The sequence below is a fragment of the Hevea brasiliensis genome, chromosome 2 (assembly GCF_030052815.1).
Source record: "Hevea brasiliensis isolate MT/VB/25A 57/8 chromosome 2, ASM3005281v1, whole genome shotgun sequence".
NCBI lineage: Eukaryota > Viridiplantae > Streptophyta > Magnoliopsida > Malpighiales > Euphorbiaceae > Hevea > Hevea brasiliensis.
This window is the reverse complement of record NC_079494.1, coordinates 122,268,442-122,295,489: the sequence shown is the minus strand read 5'-3', so window position 1 is coordinate 122,295,489 and position 27,048 is coordinate 122,268,442. Positions and strand designations below refer to the sequence as shown.

The following is a 27,048-nucleotide window of genomic DNA, read 5'->3' as shown; positions in this document are numbered from 1 at the left end:
TCAGGCATCGAGGGAAAATGTTTGTATATTAATTCAAATTAGTTTTTTAGTATTTTATTTTTTTTATCATTGTCATTTTAATCATTCAATTTGCATTAATTATTATTAAATCAATTTTAATAAAATTTTACTTTATGATATATATAAATCTCACTTTATATAACATTATATTAATTAAATATTAGACTTTCATCTCATTATAAGGAAGAAAGTATAATAATCTATTTTAGCAATATTTTTTTTTGTAATTTTTTTTCTATAAACACTACTTTAAAATATTAAGATTTTGATTGACATTATTATTTTCTATTATTATAATTTTGTAATTATTATTGTGATCTAAAAATAATATTTATAGGCTTTTCATAACATTTATTTAGAATTGTTAGTCTATTAAATATGTAAATTTGGTTTACAAATAACAAAAAATTAAAATTGCTTTATTTTTAAATTTTGATATAATTTATAATATATTAAATTTAAATTAAAAAAATGTTAAAATGTTGTGCATATAAATATAAAATTAAACCTATTACTATAAGAACAGTGTTAGACTTTTTTTAGATGGGTTAATTAATTCACTTTTTTAACTAATATTATTATCATTATTATGTTCTTTTATAATTAGACCTCATAATTAAATTATTTGTATTCAATATATTATAATAACTAATAATAAATATTATATTATTAATATTAGTTGGTCTTAAACTAAACTAGGTGCACATCACTAATTTACAATATAGTAAATGATTAAAATTTTATTTCAATTGTATTGATCAAATGATTTTAATAATTATTGATGGCTAATAATTTTATTTATAAGTTATAAAATAATATTTTATATTATTATAAAATAAAATAGTATATATTTTCAATATAAATATTTATTTATTAATTATATAAATATAATAAATTAAAAAAATTAATAATACTGCAGCATCGCGCGGATATTTATGAGCTTGTAAAATGCAATTTTCCAATATATTAGCAATTATTTGGATATTAAATTTATTTTATACGGAGGGGTCCACCGCTCATTCCCAACCAATCCATTGTATTTGCCATGGGTGGAGACGGACAAAATGGACAATTTGTTGGTTATTTGGCTTCATATAATCACATTATTTTTTAAAAATATAATTCCTTAAAACTAAAGGGTGAATTAAGACAACAAAAAGAAATTGAATTCTAATTACTTATATGCCATTATTAACGAATTCACTTTATTGAAAAAAAAATCAAAAGTATTTGTTTCATAGATAACAACAAATTTATTTATTTTTTTAATTAATGAGAACATGCGGTGATGTGACTAATTATTGCAAGTAAATTCTTCATAATTAGAATTTTATATTTTAAAAAGTAAATTGAAGAGTGAATAAAAATTATAAAGATTTGATAAAACTTGTATATTAATTTTTATATTTTTAAAATTCACTTATTTAGTATTAATATTTTAATAAATTTAAAAATTAATTATTACTATTAAAGTTACATTTAAATTCTTGTTAATTTTAAGAGGAATGATAAAAATATTATTTACTATATTTTCTATTTGAAATAATTTAGTCTGTAAAATTAGTAAAACCTATAAATTAATTTAGGGGTTTAATAAAACCTATAAATTAGTTTATATATTTTTAGAACCCACTTATTTAGTCGTTTATTTAGAAAACTTATAAATTAGTTCCCTTTCAAATTTTCTTTTAAATTATCATTAATTAAAATAAATAAAAATATCTTTTATTTGTGAATTTCAATATATATATAAAACAAAATAATTTTAGAGAATTTGTATTATTAGCAAAATAGTTCCTGATATAGCAAAATTAAAAATTTTAATTATTATAATTTTTAATTTTACAAATTAAAAATTTGTAAAGTATGTATTAAATTTTTAACATAATTAATATTTAATTTCACAAAAATTAATTACAAAATTAACTATTAATTAATAGGGAAATTTGATAAAATTAACTATTAAATTGTATTTATGCTTAATATTGTATTATTAAAATGTAAGCATGAACTTATAATTAATAAAAATATTAATATCTTAAAGTATTTGATTCATACTTTAATAATTATAACTATTTACAAATTAATCCTCGTATCTTTATTAATTGTAAAAATATGAGAGTTTATTGTAAATACTTACAATGTTTAGGGATCATTTTATGAAATATATGAATAATTTTATAATTAATCAAAATTTTTAAGAACCTTAAGTTAATTAATCTATATTTTTAATAATTATAACTTATAGGGATTAATTTAAAAATTTTATCAAACCTTAGATACTAAATTGTTTTAGATAGAAAAATAATAAAGGTATTTTAATTATTTTTTCTAAAATTAACAGTAATTTAATTAATATTTTAACGATTGTGATTAATTTGTAAATTTATCAAAATATCAATGATTAAATAAGTAGGTTTTAAAAATATAAAAATTAATTTATAGGTTTTGTCAAAATTTAAGTACTAAATTAATTATAATGTATCTTATATTAAATTTACATTAATTTTAATATCATATTTTTTTTATTTTTTTTAATTTAATTGTTAATGCTATTTACCCTTATCCAACTCAAGAAAAAGTTGGCCAACGCTATTTGGATCCAAAGTTTGCTCTTTTACATTACAATTTTTTAAAAGATAATAAAAAAAAAGCGTAAAAGTTTATTCGAGGAGAATATATTTGATAAATTGATATTTTACTTTACAGTAAATAAGTTTATATATTTATTTATTATTTATCCATTATACAGTAAAAGTGTGACCCAGTTCCCAAAGCCAAAGGAGGATGAAGAGCGCTAGTTCTTTAGGCTTGTTCGAGCAGCAATCGTGGGGTGGTCCAGAAATGAGAAAATTGGATCTGAAACCGTGAAATAGAACAAGCAGCGAAATTTGAAGAAGAAGTTCCATTTTGGGCCAAATGATGTCAGAAGAAAAAGAAATACTGATAACCCACATGGATACTCTTCAGAACAAGCACGCAGTAGCGTCTGTGGATGAAGGCATCAAATACTGTTTAATTCCTCGAAATACTTCTGGCATTTCTTTCTCTGTGAGGTGTTGGCCAAATGAAACATAATGTTGGATTTATTACTCATAATTCTAGTGAAGATTTGGAGAAACTTTCTTAATTAGAGAGTGAAAAAAATATTTTCTCTATAGTAATTAGGGTAATAGGTAGTAAATTTTTGAACCTATAATAATGATTTTATTGAAGCTAAGGGTGATCATTCGGTCAAATCGAATCGAACCGAATCGAATCGAATTAAATCATAAAAATTAAATTACTTATTTTAGAAATCGAACTAAAATAGATGAAAAATCGAATTGAACTGAATCACTCTATTTCGGTTTAGTTCTGTTCAAATTGATCGGTTTTTATTTTTGATTGATTTTTTTAATTTAGACTTGATTTTCAAGTTATTTGATCTAATTTTGACTTTGGTTTGAACCTAATAACTATTAATCAATGAAATTAAATAATATATATATATAATTCATGAATTCTCCATAAAAATAAATCAATTCAAAAATCGATTCTATTCGAATTGGTTTGATTTGAATATATAAAATTACTATTCAGTTTGATTCGGTTTAACTAATTTTTTTCTCTTCAAAATCGAACCGAATCGAATGGTAATTTTATATATTCAAATCGAACCAAATCAAACCTAACTGAACCAAAATAATCAAAATTTTTATAATATAAAACCAAATTGAATCGAACCGATTGAATTTTAAAACGAATAAATTAAATCGAATTGACTCGGTTCGATTCAATTTTTTGATTTTAAACCAAAATCTGCTCACCCTTAATTGAAGCAAGTGGAAGAAAGATTTGTTCGTAAATATAGCATTATATTAGAAGAGCGAATTATGTAACTTTTATTATCGTAAATATTTTTTTCCGTTATAATTTACATGTTTTCATTATGCACAACATATGAAAAATAATCCTCACCTGCTTGCTTTCTCTTAAACCTTTGTCATCTTGCATTGGAATAGCATCAAGCCCACACTCACCCATTATCCTACCAATGCAAAATGGCAGACACAAGGAAACAACTATTGACAAAATTTCCAACAAGCTTTAACTCGGTGCACATTTGTTTAATAAGTAAACACTTTGTTGTTTTCTCTAGAGTTTCAGACTGTGATAGCGAGTTTACAATATAAAATATAAAAATGCATTGAGCACACTAATATTAGAATAAATAAAAAGAAAGAGTGCAAGGCTATCAAAGGGTAAGAAAATGAGTCATGTGTGATTAATGGGCTCCATCTCCATATAGTGGTAGCTTACAAGCTCCAAAATATTTGATAATCTGAACGAGGAGATAATACAAACTGTAATCCATCAAACTTGTACTTGGCTTTAAAGATTAAAGAAGATATTATGTTATCTCTAACACGTGTATTCAGGATATTTTGGGCCTAAACAATAAAAAAAAAAATGGAAAAGTACTTTGTAATCCTTGAGGTATGCCACAATTAATATATATGTCTCTCAATTTTATAAAAATCCATACAATTCAAGGTTTATCAGTTCATATTTTCATCAATTCTTCGTTAATTGAATTAAAAAAAGACCAAAATACCCTCCTTGATAGAAGGACTAGTGTTGAATCAATCAAAACCATTGAGTTTTAAAAACTAAGAGGCATGTGTTAATTATACTATATATTTGGAACTAAAAAGTAATTTTTCTAAATAAATATAATAATAATAAAATAAAATATTTACTTTAAGACTATTTTGGCGATTTCCAAATTAATTAATAGAAGGAAAATTGGATGGAAAGACTTAAGCATTGAATTAATCAAAACTTGGGTACAAAACCATTGAGTTTTAAAAATCAAGAGACATATGTTAAATGTGTCGTATCTCAAGAGCTAAAAAGTAATTTTCCCTTAAAAAAAAAAAAAAACTGTTGAAATAACAATTAGTAAGTAATCTATGTATTAATTATTCAAAAATCAGAGCACAACAAAAATAGATTGTTAATTGCACTCGTGTAAAATCACCTCCTATAATACATCCAAATAGTCACATACTCGCAGAAACCCCAACTTCATAAATGAAAAAGAGAGGCAAAAGAAACAAAAACTTTGATAGGATAATGAATGAAATCAGGGCGAAAAGAAACAAGAAACAACACAGCATCCTTAAACTGACACGATCAGCACCTCATAATCTACAAATTCTAAAATGGTAACACCTCTATTGTCAACTGAGTGTAAGGCGCTGATCCAGTCATGGTTGAAAAAATTGCCGTGGAAATCAAGTAGTCTTTGTTTGATAGCAAGAAGCACTTGCCTGATTGGGCTCCTGATTTTCATTTGAGGACTTGTGCCAGCAGAGCTCCCAAGCTCTCAGGGTTTTACAACTTCAGAACTGTTTGAAATATATATGATCTCAATGGCAAAGTCAGAAAAAAAAGTCTCTGTCAAATCTGTCCAGGACATTACCAAAGGGCCATATGAAGCCTTCTGCTGAGATGTAACTGCTCCTCCTGCCCCACAAGCAAAGGCTTGCTTTCTTTCCTTTCCAACCAGAAACAACAGAGGTCAATTATTGGTATGAACAAACAGAAGTAGAATGTCATTTACAAATTGATGCCAATCTGTTCCTTCAGCTCCGCTGCAATTGAAGGATTTCCACTTTCTGAACTTCCATTTACACAGCTTAACATAGTTTCTTCCATCAGATCTTTGAAAATGGCATCCCCAATCTCAATAATCATAGCTTCACTATCACATCGAAGGTCCATCCATGTCCCAGTTTTAGCCATATCTTTCTTGACTTTCTGTTCTAATGTATGAGGCAGTGGCAATGGGAGGAGATACCAATACACTCCTTCCCATACCTCATGAATAGCATTCTTCATGTCTGGAGCAGGTCGGACAGTAGGCTTCGCAAATGATAACCCAAGGGGGCAACCAAAATATCTCCCATATACCTCCATGAGAACTTCATTAATACAATCAAAGAGAAGTTTATTGTCATAGCAAAGCTGGTTGGGAAAGAACTCTACCTCATCAAATATTGATGGGTCGAGAAGCGGGTCAGAAGAACTGGACATGATATAAAACTCATCCCAGTTCTCTTCAGAGGCTTGCACTACTGCTTTCACATACTCAAATATTGATTCCTTCTCTGCTATATAAGCTTTCAAAGGAGTCCCCATATCTGCAGTGGAAGAAACATGCTCTTCAAACTGAATTCTTCGTGGTTGAATTGGCAGTTCAGCTGAAGATAAATGAATGAACAGATATGTTAGCTCAAACATCACTTTGATTTTAAAATCCAAATCAAATATTTTAAGTCAATGAACTTTGGCATGATTTCCTACCAGGTTGGAATCTGGTGCTTGCTGGGCTGACATCCTCCTCTGTGAAAAGTGGCTCAAGAACAGATACAGGACTTGGACGCTCTGATACTTCTACAACACCTTCTAGATTGTCATCCTTCTTGGTGATTGAAGAGGTGGATGGGGATGTTAATGCAGAAGATGGAGATTGGTTCTCTTCATTCAAATCCTGGACAAGGAACAATAAGGTTGTTAGGCTTAAAATGTTACAAATGCAGGAGGAGGAACTAGCAGGGACGGAAAACAGCAAACAAAAAACAATTACATGTTTCAAGCGGTCGGAATATCTCGTTTCATCACAAACTTCAAACATTTCACCATTTTGGTCATCTCTAGTCCCAGAACAGTTGATTGGTTCAAAAAGAGTATCAAAGGTATTGCTGTCTTCTTGCACTACAATTTCAGCTGATTTTACAATATCCACATCACCTGCATAATTTATGGAAGGTCAAATATGAAGGAAAAATGTGGGCACAATAATTTATTCATCTATATTTCGCCATAAATAGAAAACTGAGAAAGTAATACCTTCTGAAGTCATCCCATCTCCAACAGAACACAAGATTTTCTCCACTTCATTATCCTGGGCAAGTTCATTTGGTGCACTTGAATTTGGGTTTGAAGGAGCTTTTGCTTCATTATCAGTGCTGTCATCAGGAACACACAACTCAGTCTCTGAGTTTAGTGTCATTCGACCATGATGGCTAACATTTTCTTTTTTCTGAAACTTGTTATTGTTAGAAAATCTCATCTGTGCAGTAACAAAGCTTTCCCCCCAATCTCTTCCAGGACTGCCAGTAGGAGAAAAATTGTACTCAGGAAGAGAGAGAATCCTCCCAAGGGTTTTTGGAGCCTGTCCGCTTGAAAAATCAACATCCCCAGTCTCACTGGTAAGCATCTCAGAGAGATGCTTCTTGGCCTCAACGTAAATGTTAGATATTCTTTGCTTGGGGTAAGTAGCAGTTTCCTGCTCCAAACCTACTTCATGTTCTTTCAACGTGTCAGTCTTCTCTCCTTTTCTGACACCAGTTGGAGGCCTGGCAACTTTTTCAATAAAGAAGTGGTCCTTACTTGGAGAATTTCTTCCAACATTCTCTTTATATCTTTTGTCACCATCTCCCCTAGCTTGATGCTTGTTGGGAAATCTCTTTGGAACACCATCAGGAGAGATCTCTTGTTGCTCTTTGCCCATAGCTTTTTTTAATCTTCTTTTAATTTCAGTAAGAAAAAAGTAGGAACCAAATCCTTCATTTGGTCCCTTGTTTCTTATGAGAATTTGAGATTCTGGTGACGACCCAAGGCTTCTTTCATTTTCAGGTTTTTCCACGCCTATAGGTCCAGGCTTTAAAATAACAATCCTATTTGAAGCTTGAGAAGCCTTAGATTCCTTTGATGGGTTCTTTTCCAGAGATTTGGCCTTCCTCCTGAAAAACTTGCGCTGTTTACCATGGATAACCTCATCAAACCGTTTCAAGCCATCATTCTCCTGTTCTGACAAGTTCAATCCTACAAGTGGCTTGGAGACTTTATCTTTCCCTACATAAGCATTACACAAGTTCTCAACATATTTGACCACTGCAGACTTTGGACCTTGTAAGAGTTTCAGAGATAATTCCTTATCAGAACTTAGAATCCTGAGTGCATCCTTAAGCTCTTCAGAAGGGTGAGTTTCTCCATCTCCTGTGACATGTTTCGCATTGATGAGCCTCTGACTTAAAAGTTTGATTGCCTCACTCAATTTCTCTTCAAGGTCAGGATTCTGCAGGTTTGGTTGGTTGTGAACTTCATCATGCTCGTCATGCTTTACACAACTAATGCCATGGATCTGGTGGCAGAACTCTTCCATGATGTCATCCATTTCAATAATATTAGTAGATTGCTTTTCTGAATTCGGAAGGCAAGGCTTTTCAGGTTCCAAGCTTTCAGAAGCGTCCAGATCTTCTATGTATATCTCACAACTTCTTGAGCGACTTCTGTTTGTTCTTTTGTGGTTTTTCCTTTTACTGCCTCCATATTCTGAAATAGACTGTTTTGCTTCCACTTCAACACTGTACATCTCCTTCATGAAGTCTTTCTTACAAAACATCTCTTCTTCCATGAGTTTCTTCACACTTGGCTTACCAGCATCGACTGCTGCTATTGTGCTCTCTTCACCACCCTGATATATTTGCAAAGGAGTAAATATTAAGTAACAGACAAAGAGAGCAGCCTATCAATTTCATGGGTTAAGGTCACCACAATTATAGGTGACTTCATCACAAGGAACATTATCACAAGAAAAATTTTAGAAAAGAGATTCAGTTTTGGATGTATGAGTTGAAATGCTTACAATGATGCCTTGACAACTTTCTTCAAGATTGGTCAACAACACAGGCTTATTCGTTGCAGTCCCAGTTGCTGCAGAAGAACAACACAAAATTATGTAGAGCATTATAAATTTTGTGAACTTAAGTAACTGTAGTAAAAATTCATCTGTTAAAAATGCCCAGGATTTAGACTATCATGTTAACTAGAACACTGTCATTCAATGATAAGTACAAAAAACATTCACAGGTCATCTATGCTTTCTGAATTCACTTAAGTCTAAGGAAGATTGGCAACAAGAAAAAAAATCATAAAAAGAGTGCTGATGCTGCATATACCATCCCTTTTGCCCGAAGGGATTCTCCCACTGCATGTGTGTGTGTGCGTGCCTATGTTCTGCAAATGTGATTAGTTTTTCAGATTCATCTGAATCTAGAAGAAAGTTCTTACCAACAGCATGCCTGGGCCCACGTCTCCTATCTGAAAGCAACTTTTGAGTTGATTGACCATGGCGGAAGTCAAACATACCAATTAAACCCCACATACAGCCAGGGTGGTCTCCTTCATGTCGCGCAGGGTGTCTCTGAGATTTCTTTGCCATGATGAATGTTTGATTTCTTGCTATGCTTTGTTCATACAAATTTTTGCACTAGTGTTGCTATCTTGAAATCTGATAAACAAGGGGAAAAAGTAAAGAAACAGCCATTGAAAGGATAATAATTACAAATGCTTCTAGTTCAAAATTCCACAAATATGGACTAAGAGATACAAAAAGGTTTTATCATCAATAAAAGTCTGAAAGGAAAACAAATAGAAATAAACTGAATCATGGCACTGATTGCTTGGAGCATAGGGGAAACTTACACATCTAATAAGAACATATAATAAAATTGGATATTAACAAACTGCCTCAACTGTCCTACATCCAATCCACATGGTAATACAAATTAGCGGTCCTCCTATTACATATCTAATGGTCTGTGAGATATCAGCATCAGATTGCAAAATAAGAGAAAAATGGGAAAAAAAAAATGATGTATAAACCAATATAAAAGCCAGTTAAATCGTTTTGAAGCAATACATTATCTAGCTTTCAACTCAATGATAAAAAGAAGCATGATTTTTCCAGTCACAGCTTTCCACTGAAGATCATAAATCCAAGAGAAATAAACCCACAAGGACAAGTTTACCAGCCAGACATTTAAAAGAACAATTTAATATCCATTTTGTTCCAAAAAAAAGGGTTGAAAAGGGGGACAAGTGTGTGGGGAGAATATCGAGAGGTTCTAATTTCGGACATTTCTGCATTTAGCTGAGTTCTCATTCTTCAAACAGGAAAAATTAAAAGAAATTCTGTGGTGAATAGCTAGAATGAAGTAGAATCGACATAATCTAATGTCAATCAACAAGTTTCTATTTTGCATCCTCACAAGAGCACTGAGAATATTCTATTGAGGATGATCTAACTCAAATCACTAGTGCCTCTCAAAGGAAGATCTGATGCCAGTGGCTCCAAAGTCCCGACAGTAATTTGACGACATCTGTTCAGCAATATTACATATTCTTTTATTTTCATGATCATCCAAAAAATTCAGATACAAAAGCACTTGAAACATCAATTTACAGTACAAAAATATGTATGAAAAAAAGGAGGAAGGAGAGAAAAATAGTCCTAAACAGTTTATGGAATGGCATATAGATTTTGACGATAAAGAAATGGAATGGAATGAGCAACATAAATACCTCAAAATCGAAGAGGCCAAGAAGGACAACAATGCGGCCGGGGGTACTAGACCAAAGGAAATTGGACAAAAATTCCAATTTGAACAACTGAAGCTTCCTCAGACGCGTCAAGCTCAGGATAGCCTCAGCTTTCTTTGGATTGCAAGGTATTGAAAAGCTTCTTTTTTCCTCCACAAGCCTCCTTAACCAGCGCCTGAAGTTCCTCACTTCCTCAAGCTTTAGATATTTTGATCTTACGTTTAACGGAAAGAACTGTACCGTTTCAAGCTCAAGAGTGGGTCACGGGTGAAGAATTCGGCTTCACAATTTCACCGATCAGCAAAATTAATTAATATTTAGAAACTTGGTATCAAAGTTTGCCTTCGTTTACACCATAAGACTCAACTTCAAAGCAGGGACAATTTGACAGTTCCAGAAACTGGCATATTTGCCTTCTGGCTTTATCAGCTGAAAACTTGGTTTTAATGTTAATATCTGAAACTCCTAATTACAAACTTGATTTTCTGCAATTGGCAGTCAGCACCGATAAGCCAACCTTTTCTTCAATACCCAAATCAATATTTCACCAACTTATTAGAGAAATGCATCAATCAAAAAGGGGCAAATCAGAGAATTATAAGGAAAAAAAAATGGTCAAGTCTGCCCGCAACAGTAAAGATTGCGAAACAGAGACCGCAATTGTCTCCAGTTAACGGATAAAAAATCCCAAGAGAAATTAAAAAAAAAAAACTGGCGGAAGGGGAAGAAAAAAAAAAAAAGAAAAAAGAAAACCAGATTAATTTTCAATGAGTTCTAATATATGAGAAGGTAAAAACAAGGACTTTTATTTTCTTGAAGGGGTGGGTGAGTGATTATCTTTTGACAAGAAAAGAGGAGGAATAGAAGACTAGAATGCCTAGGCATATAGCACCGACCAAATATTTTTTAAGCGAAATTCTTCTTGTATAGGCAGGCATTAAAGACTGAAAAAAGTGGGGGAAGAGAGGCTGTGGTGAAAGTGAAAGTGAAAGTTGATGGCTTTACAAAGTTTCTGCTGGCAAGGGGAGGAGAAAGAGAAAGAGAAAGGAGCAGTGGCAGAAGAAGAAGAATACGTGACAGTTGGGTTTGCGATTGCGATTGAGATTGATGATGGGCCCATTTGCAACGAGAAGGAGAGAGCTTTGCATTGAAGAAAAAGCTTTTCCTGTCTCCATTTTCTCCTCTCCTATGCAGTTCCACGTTCTCTCCCCCCCTCTCTCTCTCTCTGTCTCTCTCTCTCCCTTAAGCTCTCTTTTTGTGTCTCTCTCTCCCCTGGAGCTTTGTGGTGGTGGAGAGAGAAGATGCACGGTATTGGCTGGGCCCTTTCACCTTTTCTTTTCTAGAGAGAGATAGGGCGGGAGAGAGAGGGGGGTACATTTGTAATTTGGTAGGGGAATCAACCACTTTTAACGGTTTCTTCATTTTCTTTAGCAAAATGGTTTCTTCATATGATTTTTTTTTTTATAAAATATAAAAGATAAACTATATATTTATATAAATAAAAGAACATTATTTTAAATATATTTAATAAATTTTTTAAATAAATAGTCTCATATTACATTTTTTATTTATAATTTTTTTAAAGAATTTATTAAATTATTAATTAAATTACTAAATTTAGTAAAATTAAATTAAAACAAATAATTTAAATTTACAGAACCTGTTGATAAATAATTTATTTTATAATAATAAATACAGTTCGTTATTTTTCAAATAAAAAAGGAATGATTCTAACACATGCTCATTTTAATATTATTAAAAATAATATGAATTTTTTTTAATTATTTTGTATTACTTTTTATTTTAAATTATTTTGAGAGCACATGTTAGATATATATATATATATATATATATATATATATATATATATATATATATATAATTTTTTAACAAAATTATTATAATTTATTAAGCAGCAAGTAACATTTATATATTTTTATTATTTATTAAAAATATATGTAAGGATTATAAAGTTTAAACTTATATGAGAATAATTCATCGATGAATTCATATATTTTATATATTTTAATTAATTTTATGTATATTTAAATATAAATATTTAATTTAATTATTATTAAACTTATTTTTATTTAAGTTTAAATTTAAAATAGATACACTCATATATAATTGGTGTTTCTTAAAAAAGAAATATAATTAGTGGCTTGTTAATGAGCAAAGCACTTTTGGTGAAATGCTATTATGGTGGTAATGATGGATGGTTCCTTTTTGAATTCAAATCTGAAATTTGCCTTGAATTTAAACACCTCCTCTTAAAATTTTCCATTCACCTTCACTTCTAGTTTTCCTATTTTAATAGAAACTATTCATGAATTGAAACCAGATAAAAAAAAAATAGTTCTATTAAATTAACATCCCTTATTTTGTAATGCATAAATATTCAAAATATTTGTGTTTTTTATAATTAATAAATTTTAATTTAATATTTTCAAAGTAATTTTTAAAATTTTAAGTTTTAAATTTGTGTTATATATATATATATATATCCTAAAATTTTACCGTTAACAAAAAACATTAAGGACAGGCTTGCACGGGAAAGAACGACAGAGAGACACAAAGGCATGCAAAAATATTGGCAACAGCTTGCCATTGGAAGGTTAGGCCTCAGGTGATTTAATGGAGTTTCAGTTAGTTCCCCACCCACTAAAGCAATATTTTTTATATATATATATATATATTGGGTTTTAAAATTAATAATAAAATAATTATTTTAATATTTTTATAATTAATATATAAAAATTGGGTCCACTCATTTACCGACTCCAATGGCGACTCGTTGGGGCCAGGCCCATATGAGACAATTGCTATGCTAACCTCTTCACTTTCAGATGCTCCCATCCCATTCATCCATGTTTTTCCACATTCTCTTATTACTATTGTTTTTTGAATTATTATTATTATTATTAAGAAAAATATCAGCTTCGAAACAATTTAAAATATTTTTTCCACTATTTAAAGAAATAACTTTTAAAATATAAATTTAAACTTCAATACCAAACATATATATATGGTGGAGAAGAGAATACAACAACTAAGGGTATAGAAATCTTTAAAATATCTTTTTTAAAAGGTGTAAAAATATATTCATTAATATTTATTTAATGCATCCTATTTAAATGAGAAACTACGATTTGTAATTTATTAAACGAATTTGCACTCATTTATTACAGTTTTCTATATTATTTATTTGTCATTAAAATTATAAATTTTCATACAAATAAAGTATGTTAAATGATGTATATTTGTACCCATTAGAAAAACTGTATTTGAAATTAGGATACCCAGTAGTAATGATTATTATAACAATTAGGGATAATATATAGTAGGACAATCAAGTATGAAATCTAACATTATTTGCAAGTAGGAATGAGTTTGCAAATTGGGTTTATGTTCAAAATACGGAATCTAGAAAGAGTTATTGGTGAGTGTGTTATGGTTCTACAGGCAAAGGGAACAAGAATTCTTTTTTCAGCCAGTAATGGAGGACTACTAATTTGAAACCTAGTCTTCAATATTATACATATTATTTTTGTGCAGCCTGCTAGGACATTGAAACATATAACTTACTGTCTCACCATTATATTTCAATTTACTAACTACAGTCTACAGATTATAGATTGCTAAACCAGGGAAACTAAAAGACAGTTGTTGCATATTTTTTCTGAATATTAAGAAGAAGAAAATAATTATGTGAGTAGCTGAATGTTAAGAATTTTATTTGGGGTAAGGGTGGGGAGGAGGAGCCTTATAAAGCTTTAGCATGCTAACATTTAGGCAGGCATCTTTTTTGTTGCTTTCCCTTGAAGATAATCAATATTATTAAAGGCAGAGGGTCATAGAAATGGGGAATGGACACAGAAGACCACAGCAAGCACTCATTTCTAATCCAATCGTTTTCCACCAACTTTCCATCTACATGCAGATGGAGACAATGGGTGTAATGCAGATGAAAAATATCAGTGACGATTACTTTAACCACCATGGAATATAACCATGATTGTTCATAAATTCATCAGTTGGAGACCAAACTCCATAAATATCATATATTTTAGTGTAATTCAAGTTACCCTATTTTATTCTCTATTCAGCCAGATCTAACCCAATTTAATATATATATATATATAGCACAAAGTTGGTTGAAATCCTATTGTCAGATTAGGTCATTACATTACAAAAATCAAAGCATCCAACATTAATTTGGTGATTGGTGGTTCTCAATGTAAGGTCTCTCTAAATGATGTCATCTATCCAGGTGATCCAATTTGGTAGGACGGCAAATACTAGAAGCTAATAGTAGTTAAGTGAATATACAATAAATTAATTCCTTAATGAAAACCGAAATGTGGTTTTGAGGGTATGTGATGTTCATCCATCAGTAATAGCCAAATGCGCTTCATTTTCATCCTTGAAGCTAATTATAATTGATTGTTTATTTAAGTTAGTGGCAATGATCATAATAAAGCCAGTTAGGATACTAAACTTCATTGATACAACTTATCTGACCATGGCAAGTTAACTTCTTCAACTAATGTGAGTGGGTAGGTTTTGATTGTTTCTCCAATATATGAGTTTTGGCTCTTTCCACTCCAACCACCACCACTCTTTTTAAGCATTGGATTGGATGCTCTATCTTTTGATGAAAACCCATCATCTCAAAATTGAATGAATCCCATCCAAAAAAGAGGTGAAATTGTATTGCACTTAGAAAGTGGATAAAAAAGTGGATAACTTTTAATAGTTGTCTCTGAATTTTAAAGGATATAATAAAATTATTTTTAAATTTAAAAATATAATATAAAATCTCTTAAATTTTAAAATTGTATACATTAAAATCCTTTTAACTCTCAATAGTTGATTTGTAAACAACATTATGATGTGGACAATTTAGAACGATAGTGACATGGATAATTTTTTCTCCTTTGCGTGATGCAAAATCAGCTATAATTTTCTTTATATGTGAAGTATGAAAGAATTCAACCGTACAAGATATTGAAGTATTAAATGTATAACAATTGATTAGAGGGATTTTGCCTTCAAAAAACAATAACAATTATTTACGTTACCATCATTCTGGATTGTCCACATCGACGTGTTACCTATAAACTAACTATTAAGGGTTATAAAAATTTTTATTGTGTAACATTTCAAAATTTAAAGAATTTTCTATTACATTTTTAAGTTTATTTTTATTACAACTTCTAAATTTTAGGGATAATCATAAAAATTTATCCCGCGTTATGGAGGTGAAATCCACTTTAATACATGAGGAAGGATTATAAGTTGGCCAACCTAAGGAATTAGTGGAATCATGATAATCAAAATGGTAGAACAAATCCATGATCAACAACAAACTCTAACTAAAGAAAACAAATATATATATATACTTTAGGGCAAAAGATTTTCAATTTTTTCTTTTAGTATAAAGAATTTGACTTACAAATGCCGATTAAACTTGAAGTATGAATAAATATAAATTTATTTTATTTTATGTTGAAATTTAATTAATAGAGACCATCAGAATTAGATTTTTTAAATATTTTGATTTGAAAGAATTTAATAATAATGTCAATAAACTACTCAATTTAAAAGTTTAAACTTATCGATAAGGATTTCAAAACTAGTTTTACATCCCAACGTAATCTCACCTTCAATTTTGTAAGTTGAAAATAAAAGAAAAATAACATAGAAGAAATAAAAAAAGAAAGGAAAAAGAAATACAAAACAATTCATATTTGTATTGAATTAATAATAAAAATTGTAAAATATATAGATTTTTGTTAACAATTCCAATTTGAAGGAACATATAAAGGGTTGATAAGGATATGATATAAGGCAATGAGGTCTTCGTTAAATCATTGAAATTATAGGCATTTCTTATATCTTCATTCCCTAATAAGACAAGAAAGCTTTCCTCTTTGAGAAATAAAAAAGGCATTTGATGGGCAAGTAACATTCTACTAATCTAATCATTAGTTTAATGTTGATAAACATATAAACAACCTCCATTACATTATCTGTGCAAGAACTTGCCTCATAAGCAACACTAGAAAGTGAAACTTCTTATATCAAAAACATAATTACATCAAAATTTAATTAGTTGCCTCTACAACAAAAAAAGAGAATCGTTAAAACAAAAGAAGAAGAAGAAGAATTGTCGCTTTACCAACTTGTGACTAAGGGCCCAAATCCTTTTCATTATCTTTTGCTCATGGATATATAACAATAATGATTTATTTATAGAATAAGGAATGTGGATGTGACGCAGGTGTTAGTTTTTAATGGTCCGGAGCACGGAATGCAAGGTTCAAAGCCCGAAGCAGCAAATTTCCAAGCCTAGTAACTGTACAAGGCCACTGCGCAAACATAATGGATCCTAATAATTCTGTAGCTTAGCCTACGAGAGAACAGGCCCAACCCAACAGCAGAATCCTAGGCTAATCGTTTAGCAATCTGAACCCGAAAGAGGATCCGCATCTTCAGAGCGCTACAGCGTTGCACTTCACACATAGCAAGGGAATCCTTCTACGACGGCCATGCAAAGGAGAAAAACCCAATCTCAGCCACAACAACCATCACGAAGTAGCCAAGCAAAGAGCCAAGTAAAACACTGAAGAACCCAAAGCCATGCAACCCAAGGAAAACTGACAAATAAAGAGAGCGAAAGGTAGAGCTCAACCAACAATCTCAATCTCCTTTAGCTGTTTAGGGTTGGTGACCATCAAAGTTGGCTGCCAAAAGCACCCATAAAACACCATTCCCAAGGCTAAAACTAGTGCACCCTCTTGCATGACTCAGAACCAACAGAACAGTACTAGCCTCGTATGACAAAAGAAACTTTAGAGAAAAGTCTCTCTTCAGAGACTAGAGAGAGAATGGTCTATACTATCTTTATATTGAGGACTCTCAGTCCCACAACGCATTGCCGACAGTCTTACAAAGCCTCCAAATTATGCATTCCCCATTTATAAAGGTTATAGAAGCATATTATACAATTCCTCCTAATAAAGGCAATACAGGAATGGTTATTGTACATTCATTTTTTTTTTTCACAAAAAAGGGAAACATGCAACGTAAGCAATTCAAAAATACATTTTTAATATAATGTAATTTACTTATACAATTCTATGGGAGATGAAAATAAGACTTCCGACTTCTTAAAATGGGGATTCATGATTAGGAGAATAGAACTAATGACGGTCTGTTTTGAATTTAAAACCGAGTTGAAATCAATCTTATTTAATTTGAGGCTCAAACTGATTTAAATTGAATCTTTTTTTTTTCTTTTTTAAAATTTAATCAAAACTAATGAGCTCAAATGGATTTTTTTTTTCCTTTTAAAAAATAATCATTAAATTAAAATCGAATTAAAACTGAAACCGCAAGAATGACCACCCCTAGGAGAGAGCCACCGAATTTTTATCGCATAGGCCATGCACACAGTCCTCCGCATCTTTTAAGCTGTCGTGCCCAGCATTACCCACGAAAGGCGCATTTGGGCTTTGAAATGCCACAGGATGATAGACCCAACTCGAAAATTTTCAGCGGACAAGACATGCTCCTTTCCCTTGAGACAGATCCAACTGTTAAACATCAAGGATGTGTGCAATTACCTCGACAAAGCCTGTCTTGTGAGGTCATCCCACCCCTCTTTGTTTCTAGCATGCGTGCAATTATTCATGAACAGCTTATTGATAGTTACATCACATGCTTCTTTTAGGTGAACAATTCAAGCAATGTTTAGCGTTTATTGATAGTCGTTCGAATTAAGCATTGGTAGTTAGCTTCCAACTCAGTTTTAATTGCTTTTCTTTTCTCCTTTCTTGGTAAGTTTATTCATGGAATTAACCGTGGCTTGTGACACATTTCTCTTCCTCAAGGAAAGGAATTTAAGCGGGAAAAGACTATCAAGGGCATGATATAGAAAGGCACCCTTCTTCCAAGCACATGTACTGGTCATACTGGTTATTAAATCAGTAGTCTAATAGGCTAATAGCTAAGTGCTTACTTCCTAATCCATGAGTTTAAAAATTAAATTCTTACAACTCAATCCCCTTAAAATTTTTAGAATACCAACCCAAAAAAAAAAATCTACTGATCATACCGCTAATTATTGCACATACACCTCAGATATTTGGTCACCTATTTTTGAAGTAAAGATACAGGGGAGCGTCTCAATTTTGGAAAAAAATGCTAATCTAATCAAAGCTCATAAAAAAAGCTTACCTGGGACAAATGAATTAGGGACATTGGCAAGAATTCATTCAAAACCGTCAATACTTCATGAAAAGAGAAATCTTTCATCTGCACAACTAGCATAGAAACACATTCAAATCAATATGCATTTTACATTCTTGGTTTTAGTAAGCTATGTTTAGTAGGCTATAATACAATCAAATATTCTATTGAATTCAATTAAAAATTTAATTAAATTACATTGCATTATTAGAATTCCTCAATCATAGGGAGTTCAATCTATTAAGGCAAGATTTATAAGAAACTTCAGAGGGGCAGCGGAGAATAAAGGAAATGCAATGGGTGCAGGCATACCTTCAATTAATAATTATTGGATTACAGTATTTTCTCTTTTGCCTCCTTGCTCTTCTCAGAATTCGCTCAGACTCTTCTGCTGCTTCATCAATCATGTAGTTTCCAATGCCTTGCCCGAGGAAACAGGTAAAGTTTATAGCAATAATAGTGCTCCACAACCCCACCCCACCCCCCCCCACCCCCCCCCACCCCCCCCCCCCCCCCCCCCCCCCCCCCCCCCCCCCCCCCCCCCCCTCACCCCCCTCCTCAAAAAAGAGAAAAAAAAAAGTCTGAATCTTCGGTGAGTGCATGTGTCACTGAATTAATAGACTCAATTTAAAACTTCAGGATTGCAGCTAATAGCTCTTCAAAATAGCTCTGTAAGCATGGCTAGTGAATGTATAATGTTCTCTGGGCAAAAGAATAATCCAAAATATGATCCTTTTATATACATAATGCTAGCTAAAAGTTTCGTCTAATTATAAAACTATCCTAAAAACTTCTATTGAACATTGCAGTTGCAGCATGTACCCTCCCTAGGAAATTTTTTGAACAGAGACGACAGAGTAATTATCAGCAATAATAATAAACCCTAAAAAAAAAGGCTTCATTAAATACCTGTTTCCTTCTCGTCAATTAAGCAGGAAAAACCTCCATCAATCTCCTCATCTGATTCAACGATAACACTACATTGTTTTTCCTGCACAGTGGAGTACCATCTCAAATAGTTAATGAAACAAACTGTTTAAATCGCTCAAAAAAATTTGTAAGCAGAAATTCTTTTGAAACTAATACAGTAAAAGATGAGTTTTTGCCAATCAGTTTAAGGAATGCAACTTGGTTCAATTCTGTAAGATGCAGAAATATCAGACAACAAAGTACTTTCATTGAACAAGGATACAAAAAGCATGTACACACACATGTTAACACGAAATAAGAACTACCTTCTGAAAGGAAGAAACTCCTTTGCGCTTCTCCTCCTTGTGGGATGCCCTTTGTGTGAATGTAGCTTGCTCAGGCCTTACAGTGTTCCAAGCTCCCATTTCTATCTTTGGACACACTGTTACTTGCCCACAGGCCCTTCGAGGCATGGCTGGACTGAAATAAAGAAAAAGCATTGACAATTCTCAAGGGGTTAGGTGCTGTGATAAACGTAGCAAAGCTTAAGAACTACAGAACTTACATATATGAAAATAGGAGATCTAATTTGGACAGGTAATCAATTCCAAGCAAACAAATGCAAGCAGCCAAGCACCATGAAACATATATATCTCATGTGTGGGCATTTGGCTGTTTTTTATTGCATGAAACATCTAGAAATTAGGATAAAAAGATATAGAAAACAGACATTTGTGGGAGCATAAAAACTGAGTTACACAAGTCAAACATACTGAAAAAATTTCTAGTCCTTTAACTGCAGATACATTGATGCAGATATTAGTCCTCAGAGATCAACCATGATTTGCATCAATCAAAATATAAATTCCTTCCTGATTTCTTTCCATGGTTCATATATTTAACTCAACTCAACTATGCCTTTATCCAAAAAATTTAGGGTCGGCTATATGGATTCGCTTTCTCCACTCTAAACGATTTTAGGTTAAATCCTCAGAAATGTGTGATGCTTCTAGGTCATGTTGTACTACTCTCTTCCAAGTCAATTTAGGTTTATCCCTTTTTTTCTTTCTATTCTCTAACCTAATGTGCTCTACTTATCTAACTGGAGCCTCCGTATGTCTACGCTTCACATGACCGTTTCACCTCAATCTCCCTTTCCTCAACTTATCTTCAATTGGTACCACTCCTACCTTTTCTCTAATACTCTCATTACGGACTTTATCTAATTTAGTATGGCCACTCATCCAACTTAACATTCTCATCTCTACAACGCTTATCTTAGACGCATACGACTCTTTCTGTGTCCAACACTCACTACCATATAACATAACCGGTCGTATGGCTGTACAGTAAAATTTTTCTTTCAACTTATTGGGAATCTTACGATCACATAAAACTCCCGTGGCACGTCTCTACTTCAACCATCTGGCTTTAATCCTATGACTAACATCCTCCTCACATCCCCCATCTACTTGAAGGACTGAGCCTAGATATTTAAAGTGATTACTTTGGTACAGTACCACTCCATTCAAACTAACTCCTTCCCTATCACCAGTTTGGCCTTCACTGAACTTGTAATTGCATGTATTCTGTCTTCGTTCTACTTATCTTAAAACCCTTTGACTCTAGAGTACTTCTCCAAAGCTCTAGCTTTTTATCGACTCCTTCTCGTGTTTCATCTATCAGAACAATATCATCCGCAAACATCATGCACCAAGGAATACTCTCTTGTATATGTTTCGTCAATTCATCTAAAACTAATGTAAAAAGGTAAGGGCTTATGGCTGATCCTTGGTGTAATCCAATTGAGATCGGAAAATCTCTTGTGTCCCCTCCCATTGTGTGCGCAATAGTAGTTGCTCCTTCATACATATCTTTCAACACTTGTATGTACCTAATAGATACCCTCTTTTGTTCTAACACATTCCATAAGACATCTCTTGGAACACTATCATAAACCTTCTCCAAATCAATAAAAACCATGTGTAGATCTTTCTTCATATCTTTATATTTCTCCATCAAGTTTCTAATGAGAAAGATTGCTTCCATAATTGAACGACCGGGCATGAAATCAAATTGATTGGGAGAGATAGAAGTATCATGACGTAGTCAATGCTCCACAACTCCATAGTATGACTCATGAGTTTAATTCTCCTATAGTTTGAGCAACTCTGTATGTTTCACTTATTTTTAAAAATAGGTACTAAAATACTCCTCCTCCATTCATCATCATTTTTTTTTTTTTTTAGAATATTATTAAATAATTATAATAAAAATGTGTCTCTCTCTCTCCTCAAACACTTCACACACTTCAATTTTTTTTTCATCGTCCCACACCTTTTTTACTCTTTCTCTCTTTTTCTTTTTTTTTTTTCTTTTAATTTTTTTTTTTTTTTTTTTTTTCTTTTCTTTTTTTTTTTTTTTATATTATATTATATTACATTTTATTTTTAATTATTATTAAAAAGAAAAATAAAATATTCTTTCTTTCTTTTTTTCATCTTTTATTCTTTTTTTTTTTTTTTTTTTTTTCTTTTTTATTCCTTTAAACTTGAAGATTTTCTCTTTTCTTCTTTCTCTCTTTCTATAATCTATAATCTTCTTTCTTCTTTTTTTTTTCTCTTTCTCATATATTTTTTTCAAAGGCTTTACTTTTCTTTTACTTTTTTTTTTTTTTTTTTTTTTCTTTATTGTTTTATGCATCATATATTTCATTATTATTTTATTTATTTTATTTTTTTCTCTTTTTCTCTTTTTCTTTTCTTTTTCTTTTTTCATTTCACCCATTTTTCCTCTTTCTTTTGAGGGTGGTCCATTCTTTTAGACTCTCCTTTTTTTTTCTTTTTCTAATCTCTCTTTCTCTCTTCTCTCCATCATCCATCTTCATATATCATCCTTCTTCATACCTTCTCTTCATACTTTTTCTTTTTTTTTTTTTTTTTTTTTTTTTTTCTTTTTTTTTTTTTTTTTTTTTTTTTTTTTATTTTTTTTTCTCATTTTTTTTCTTGATTTGATTCCACTTGACAACAACACCACCAACCCCATGTTGACTTGAAATCCTCTCCATCCTCTGCTTGCATTCTTCTTGCAATCCTCTTTGTCTCCTATTCTTGCATCTCTCTCTATTTTCTGGCTTTTCTGAAAGTCTCATTAGTTAAGATATCTTTTGCACTTTTTTTTTTTCAAAGTACTTTTTTTTCTTTTTAGTTTTTATATAGTAGTAGTACTAGTATTATTTAGGTTATTAAAATTCATTTTTCAATTGCAATTTCACTCCTCAAAATCAAAACTAAAATAAAATCACCATAAACATCCTCATCATCATGTCCATCTCATCATCATTCAAATCACATCTCCATTCAAATCTCATTCAATCAAATTCATCTCATCTTTTAAAAAATTTTTTTCTTCCTTTTTTTCTTTTTTCTTTTATTTGTTTTTCTCTCTTGTTATTTATACTTTCTCTATCTAATATTAATTATTTATATTTATTTTTCTTCTATACTACTATATTTTTACTATCTATCTCTATCTTCTCTATACTTCTTCTTATTTTCTATTTATCATTATTCTTTTATATTCATATATTTATTTTTTTATTCATATATTTATATTTTTATTATTCTCATTATTTAGACCTCAACAAAACCATTACAGATGGAATACAGATCCCCATTAGTATACACTGCTAACTATCAACTATATATATATATATATATAACTAAATAGAAATAAAAAAGATCACTATAAAGATGCAAAGAACAAAAGAAAGAGAGAGTTCTGCATACTTCCCAGGGGACTCCTGCTTTCTTTGTGGAGCGGTATAACAGCCAGTAACCTGCAAAATTTACAAGGGTAAAAGGTTTTCTGAGAATTTATGCTCTTAAATGTTGACTGCTTGGAAAAGTTATTACGTTGTTTGTTTAGAAGAACGAAATACCTTTCGTGGAAGCACAGCAATTGACGGGCTACTTTGGTTGAGGGTTTTCAGGTTGCAAGCTGTTACCTGCAAGGATGGAAATGATGAACTAAAAAGCTATGAACAAGCTGAGAAATATTGCAGTACTTAAAACAGCAAGTTGTAATCTCTGGTAAGGTGAGAAATTGAGAATTTTTTTGTTAAGCTAAGAAATGGAGTACAAGTTAATATTATATTTTTCATATTTGCAAGAGTTACCACCATTATTCGCAAAACATCATACATGCCTGCATTACTTTGGTAAAGGTCATGCGGAGGTCATTATGTAATTTCAGCAGAGAAGCTTCCATCTGCTTTGATAAGGCAGAAAGCACCGAGAAAATCTGTTGTGATTTATCTTGATACATATCCTTGCTCAGTTGATCAGATATAGATTTCAAGTTCCCATCAAGAGTAAATTTAGTATCTTCTTGTCCCTTGATCTGGTTTTCAACACCTCAGTTACGTCATAAAAAGTTCACTTTCATTGACACACTGATAAGAAGGCAGGCAGATGTTGAAAGTCAAAAGGCACAAAAGTATACTGCTGTTACCATTAGCTGCAGTGAGGTTTCAAGGACAATTAATTTCTGTCGTATGCCTTCCACTGCATGACAATTGTACAAGAAATTATAACTTAAAATTTTGTGCTAAAGGTTCTTTACATTATAGCAATGAGATCAAAATTGTCAAACAGTCACTTTATGTTTCCTTTTGATGATCATTTGCCATGAGACAGCTGGGAAACTATTAGAAAAATGGTTTGACATTCTATCTTTTGAAATAACAGCAGATGGAACATGAATCACATTTAATAAATAAATAAATAAAAATATTCAGTTGATTATTGAACTGCGTTCAACTTCAAAATTATGGAAATTTTAAAATCCTCAATAAGGTTTTGTGACAATAGAACCAACTATTGTCACAGAGCTAAAATTTTCCTCCAGAGCTCCTACCATCCAATATATCAAAGACTTGGGTTACTCACTCTCCAGTGATACTTCTTTTGTTCCCTTGTTCACTTGCATGACATCACTCTGAACGGAACCCAAGATCATTCCAAACTTGTTTAATGAAGTTTCCATCATTCCAATCCGGTGCTCAAGTTCTTCCAGTACCTGACCTGCTCAAGTAAATACAAACTTGGTATACCATTCAAAGAAAGCCACTAAGCACTTTTCATTATAACTTTTTTTTCCACCCTAAAGTGAAAACTTACATTTATGATCTGGAACAGATATTGGATTCCATTTACGCATTAAATTGGAAGTAGATCTTGAGATCGGCATTTGGCTTTCTTCACGTGCATAGCTAACTAGGGGCAAGCAAGATGTCTTCTTCACAGAGTTCTCTCGCTCTTGAGAACTAACTCTCTGTAAATAGTAAATGAACAAACACAATGGAGAAGGGCATAACAATGAATACACTTTATTTTATTTTGGTTTAGTTCACTTTTGATCTATCAATAATAAAAATGAAGATAATATCTTTCAGTTTTACATTATTAATGCCATAGGTCTATTTTCAATGTTTGGCAAAGATGAGATAGGAAAGAATTCGGACTAGGAAACTGCCCAGGAGAAGGAATCTAAAAGAAGTTGTAAAGAGGCAAAACTCATAATCTCAGGGATTTTTCCTCCTTCAAAGTCTAACGACTAGAAAACATCTGCTACTGGGGGGAAAAAGCAGAATGCCAATAGAAAGACACCTAAAATAAGAACAGTTCTCTTTCTTTCATGGCCAATGATCAATGAGTAATGCAATGTGAGAAAATTAGATCTTCATACTTTATAATGACCATACGAACCTAAAAAGGATCCTGTTCATGAAAATTACATTCTACTTTTGTCATTTTTGTAGAGAGATAGAGAGAGCAAATCTACATTTAGTTTTCATTCATGGGTCAGAACACCCAAAGCTTTCAAAATACTCGAAACTCATTTTCTTGCTTTAAATTTTGTCATCGACTAAAAGCAGAAATGAGATTCAACCTGGTCATTTGTCAGAGCTTCATCAAAAGAGGTCTGAGATAGCTGAGAAAACATGCCACGCTGCGATGAAATTCCCTGTGAAAATGATTGCTGTGATGTTTGCGATCTAAGCTGTGATGCTTGTAGTCCAGTTGGAATAGCACTCGGTCTCCTTTATATGATTAATAAAACAGAGTAAATGACAAAGCACAACATTTTCAAAATAAGGCCAACTTTCTGTACGCATGCTCTCATATCTAGCAGAATTCCATACTTTCCCAGGTCCTAAATTACAATGTTTCGAAGTTCAAAAATGTTTCTCTCTCTCCCTACGTCATGAAATGAACCAAAGTAGAGGCATGACATGGGAAAGGAAAAAAAAAAAAAAAGATATGATCCCAACAAATACACATAAGTGAAGAAATACAAGAATAGTCCAAAACAAACAGATGCAATTTTCATTTCCTTTGTTCGGTTACAGAGTAATAATGGAGAAGAAGAAGGAATTAAATTAAATAACTAAAAAATAAAACCATGACATATAGTCTTTATAGTTTCAGCAGAAATAAATAATGAACTCATAAGATTAGGTCTAAATTCTGAGTATTTTTCTCAAAGTAGATAGCATTCAGCCTTTAGGAAAATCACAAAAGCCAATGACAGAGGTGAGAAGAATCATAGTGGAAAAGCAGTTTATGACTGGCAATTTTTATTTAAAAAAAAAAACAAAAAACAAAAAACAAAAAACTAAGCTAAGAAGCTATTAAAGGCCATGTTAGACTAAAATATTCTACAAGGACAAACTTATGCTGAGAAATAAATGAAATTATCTAGATTTTACAGCAAACAAGCGTATCTTACAGAGAAATTAATAAAATTTGATATCCTTCAAATCATGTCCAAAACATTCAAATTTCAAAATGCGAAGGAAAATGCATGCTTATGGTCTATGTTTGGCCACTGAGAAAACCGAGAAAAAGTAAAAGATGACAATTGAATTTCCTGCTATTTGAATTTCTGAAATCTGGAAAGCTTACTCAACAAAACCATAACAAAATAGCTTAAGACTCCATAGAGTGAAAATGTGAAGATTTTTAGAGCTCAGAAGTTGTTGAGATTTCGTGCACTTTCTGAGAAAACAAACAGAAAGAGTGACGAAGTGAAATCGAACCTTGATTGAGGAGGAAGGACCGAAATAGAGTTGAGATCACAGGCTTTGTTGATCTTCAACTTCATTTCAAAGGCGAAGTGAAACCCTAAGTTCCGATGGCAGAGAATAAATTGATTTTTGAATTGAACAATACTATGGTTTGAACTTTGAACTTCTTAGGATGAGAGAGAGAGAGAGAGAGAGCTGTTAGGAGTTGGGACTTGGGAGCTGAACAAAAGGAGCTGAACAAAAAACAGAAGAGTGAATCGCCGCGGTTAAAAATTATGGGCGGCATTGGGCATGGCGGGAATGGGACTTTGCACTTTAGGACTCATGAGCTGAGCTTCGGC

The 27,048-nt window shown here is 31.7% G+C and overlaps 2 protein-coding genes across 11 annotated transcripts; both read right to left on the bottom strand.

Moving 5' to 3' along the window:
• Positions 1-4,962: 4,962 nt before the first annotated feature.
• On the bottom strand, positions 4,963-11,778 carry LOC110660641 (uncharacterized). Of its 2 annotated transcripts, XM_058141912.1 has the most exons (8): positions 10,438-11,778; positions 10,125-10,235; positions 9,145-9,364; positions 8,720-8,787; positions 6,919-8,548; positions 6,656-6,819; positions 6,373-6,559; positions 4,963-6,269 (listed from the first exon to the last, which is right to left on the bottom strand). In XM_058141912.1, exons 3-8 carry the CDS (start codon positions 9,293-9,295, stop codon positions 5,626-5,628), a joined length of 2,844 nt encoding a protein of 947 aa, XP_057997895.1. In that variant the 5' UTR covers positions 9,296-9,364; positions 10,125-10,235; positions 10,438-11,778; the 3' UTR covers positions 4,963-5,625. The 2 variants fall into 2 exon arrangements, with proteins under 2 accessions (XP_057997895.1, XP_021674691.2); XM_021818999.2 differs by lacking the exon at positions 10,125-10,235.
• A 4,628-nt stretch (positions 11,779-16,406) lies between these two features.
• On the bottom strand, positions 16,407-26,896 carry LOC110660640 (putative recombination initiation defects 3). Of its 9 annotated transcripts, none has more exons than XR_009146712.1 (13): positions 26,720-26,896; positions 25,570-25,720; positions 24,798-24,951; positions 24,567-24,701; positions 24,130-24,182; positions 23,833-24,018; positions 23,558-23,623; positions 23,406-23,455; positions 19,944-20,097; positions 19,618-19,699; positions 19,021-19,129; positions 18,697-18,774; positions 16,407-17,471 (listed from the first exon to the last, which is right to left on the bottom strand). XR_009146712.1 is itself a non-coding variant. In XM_021818997.2 (12 exons), the coding sequence occupies exons 1-11, from the start codon at positions 26,782-26,784 to the stop codon at positions 19,023-19,025; spliced, it is 1,203 nt and encodes a 400-aa protein (XP_021674689.2). In that variant the 5' UTR covers positions 26,785-26,896; the 3' UTR covers positions 18,405-18,782; positions 19,021-19,022. The 9 variants fall into 9 exon arrangements, 3 of the variants coding, with proteins under 3 accessions (XP_021674689.2, XP_057997862.1, XP_057997878.1); XR_009146704.1 differs by having other exon boundaries at positions 16,408-17,471; positions 18,697-18,782; XR_009146717.1 differs by lacking the exon at positions 16,407-17,471 and adding an exon at positions 17,805-18,053.
• Positions 26,897-27,048: the final 152 nt, after the last annotated feature.

Bases quoted from the DNA above. Each gene is read 5' to 3' on its own strand.
- LOC110660640 (XM_021818997.2), bottom strand. From the start codon at position 26,784: ATGAAGTTGAAGATCAACAAAGCCTGTGATCTCAACTCTATTTCGGTC. The intron at 24,702-24,797 runs GTAAGTTTTCAC...TTACTTGAGCAG, and splicing joins ATCTGTTCCAGATCATAAAT to GTCAGGTACTGGAAGAACTT. The intron at 19,700-19,943 runs GTAGTTCTTATT...TCCACTGTGCAG, and splicing joins GAGTTTCTTCCTTTCAGAAG to GAAAAACAATGTAGTGTTAT.
- LOC110660641 (XM_058141912.1), bottom strand. From the start codon at position 9,295: ATGGCAAAGAAATCTCAGAGACACCCTGCGCGACATGAAGGAGACCAC. The intron at 8,549-8,719 runs GTAAGCATTTCA...CAAATATATCAG, and splicing joins AAAGTTGTCAAGGCATCATT to GGTGGTGAAGAGAGCACAAT. The intron at 6,270-6,372 runs GTAGGAAATCAT...ATTTATCTTCAG, and splicing joins AAGCACCAGATTCCAACCTG to CTGAACTGCCAATTCAACCA.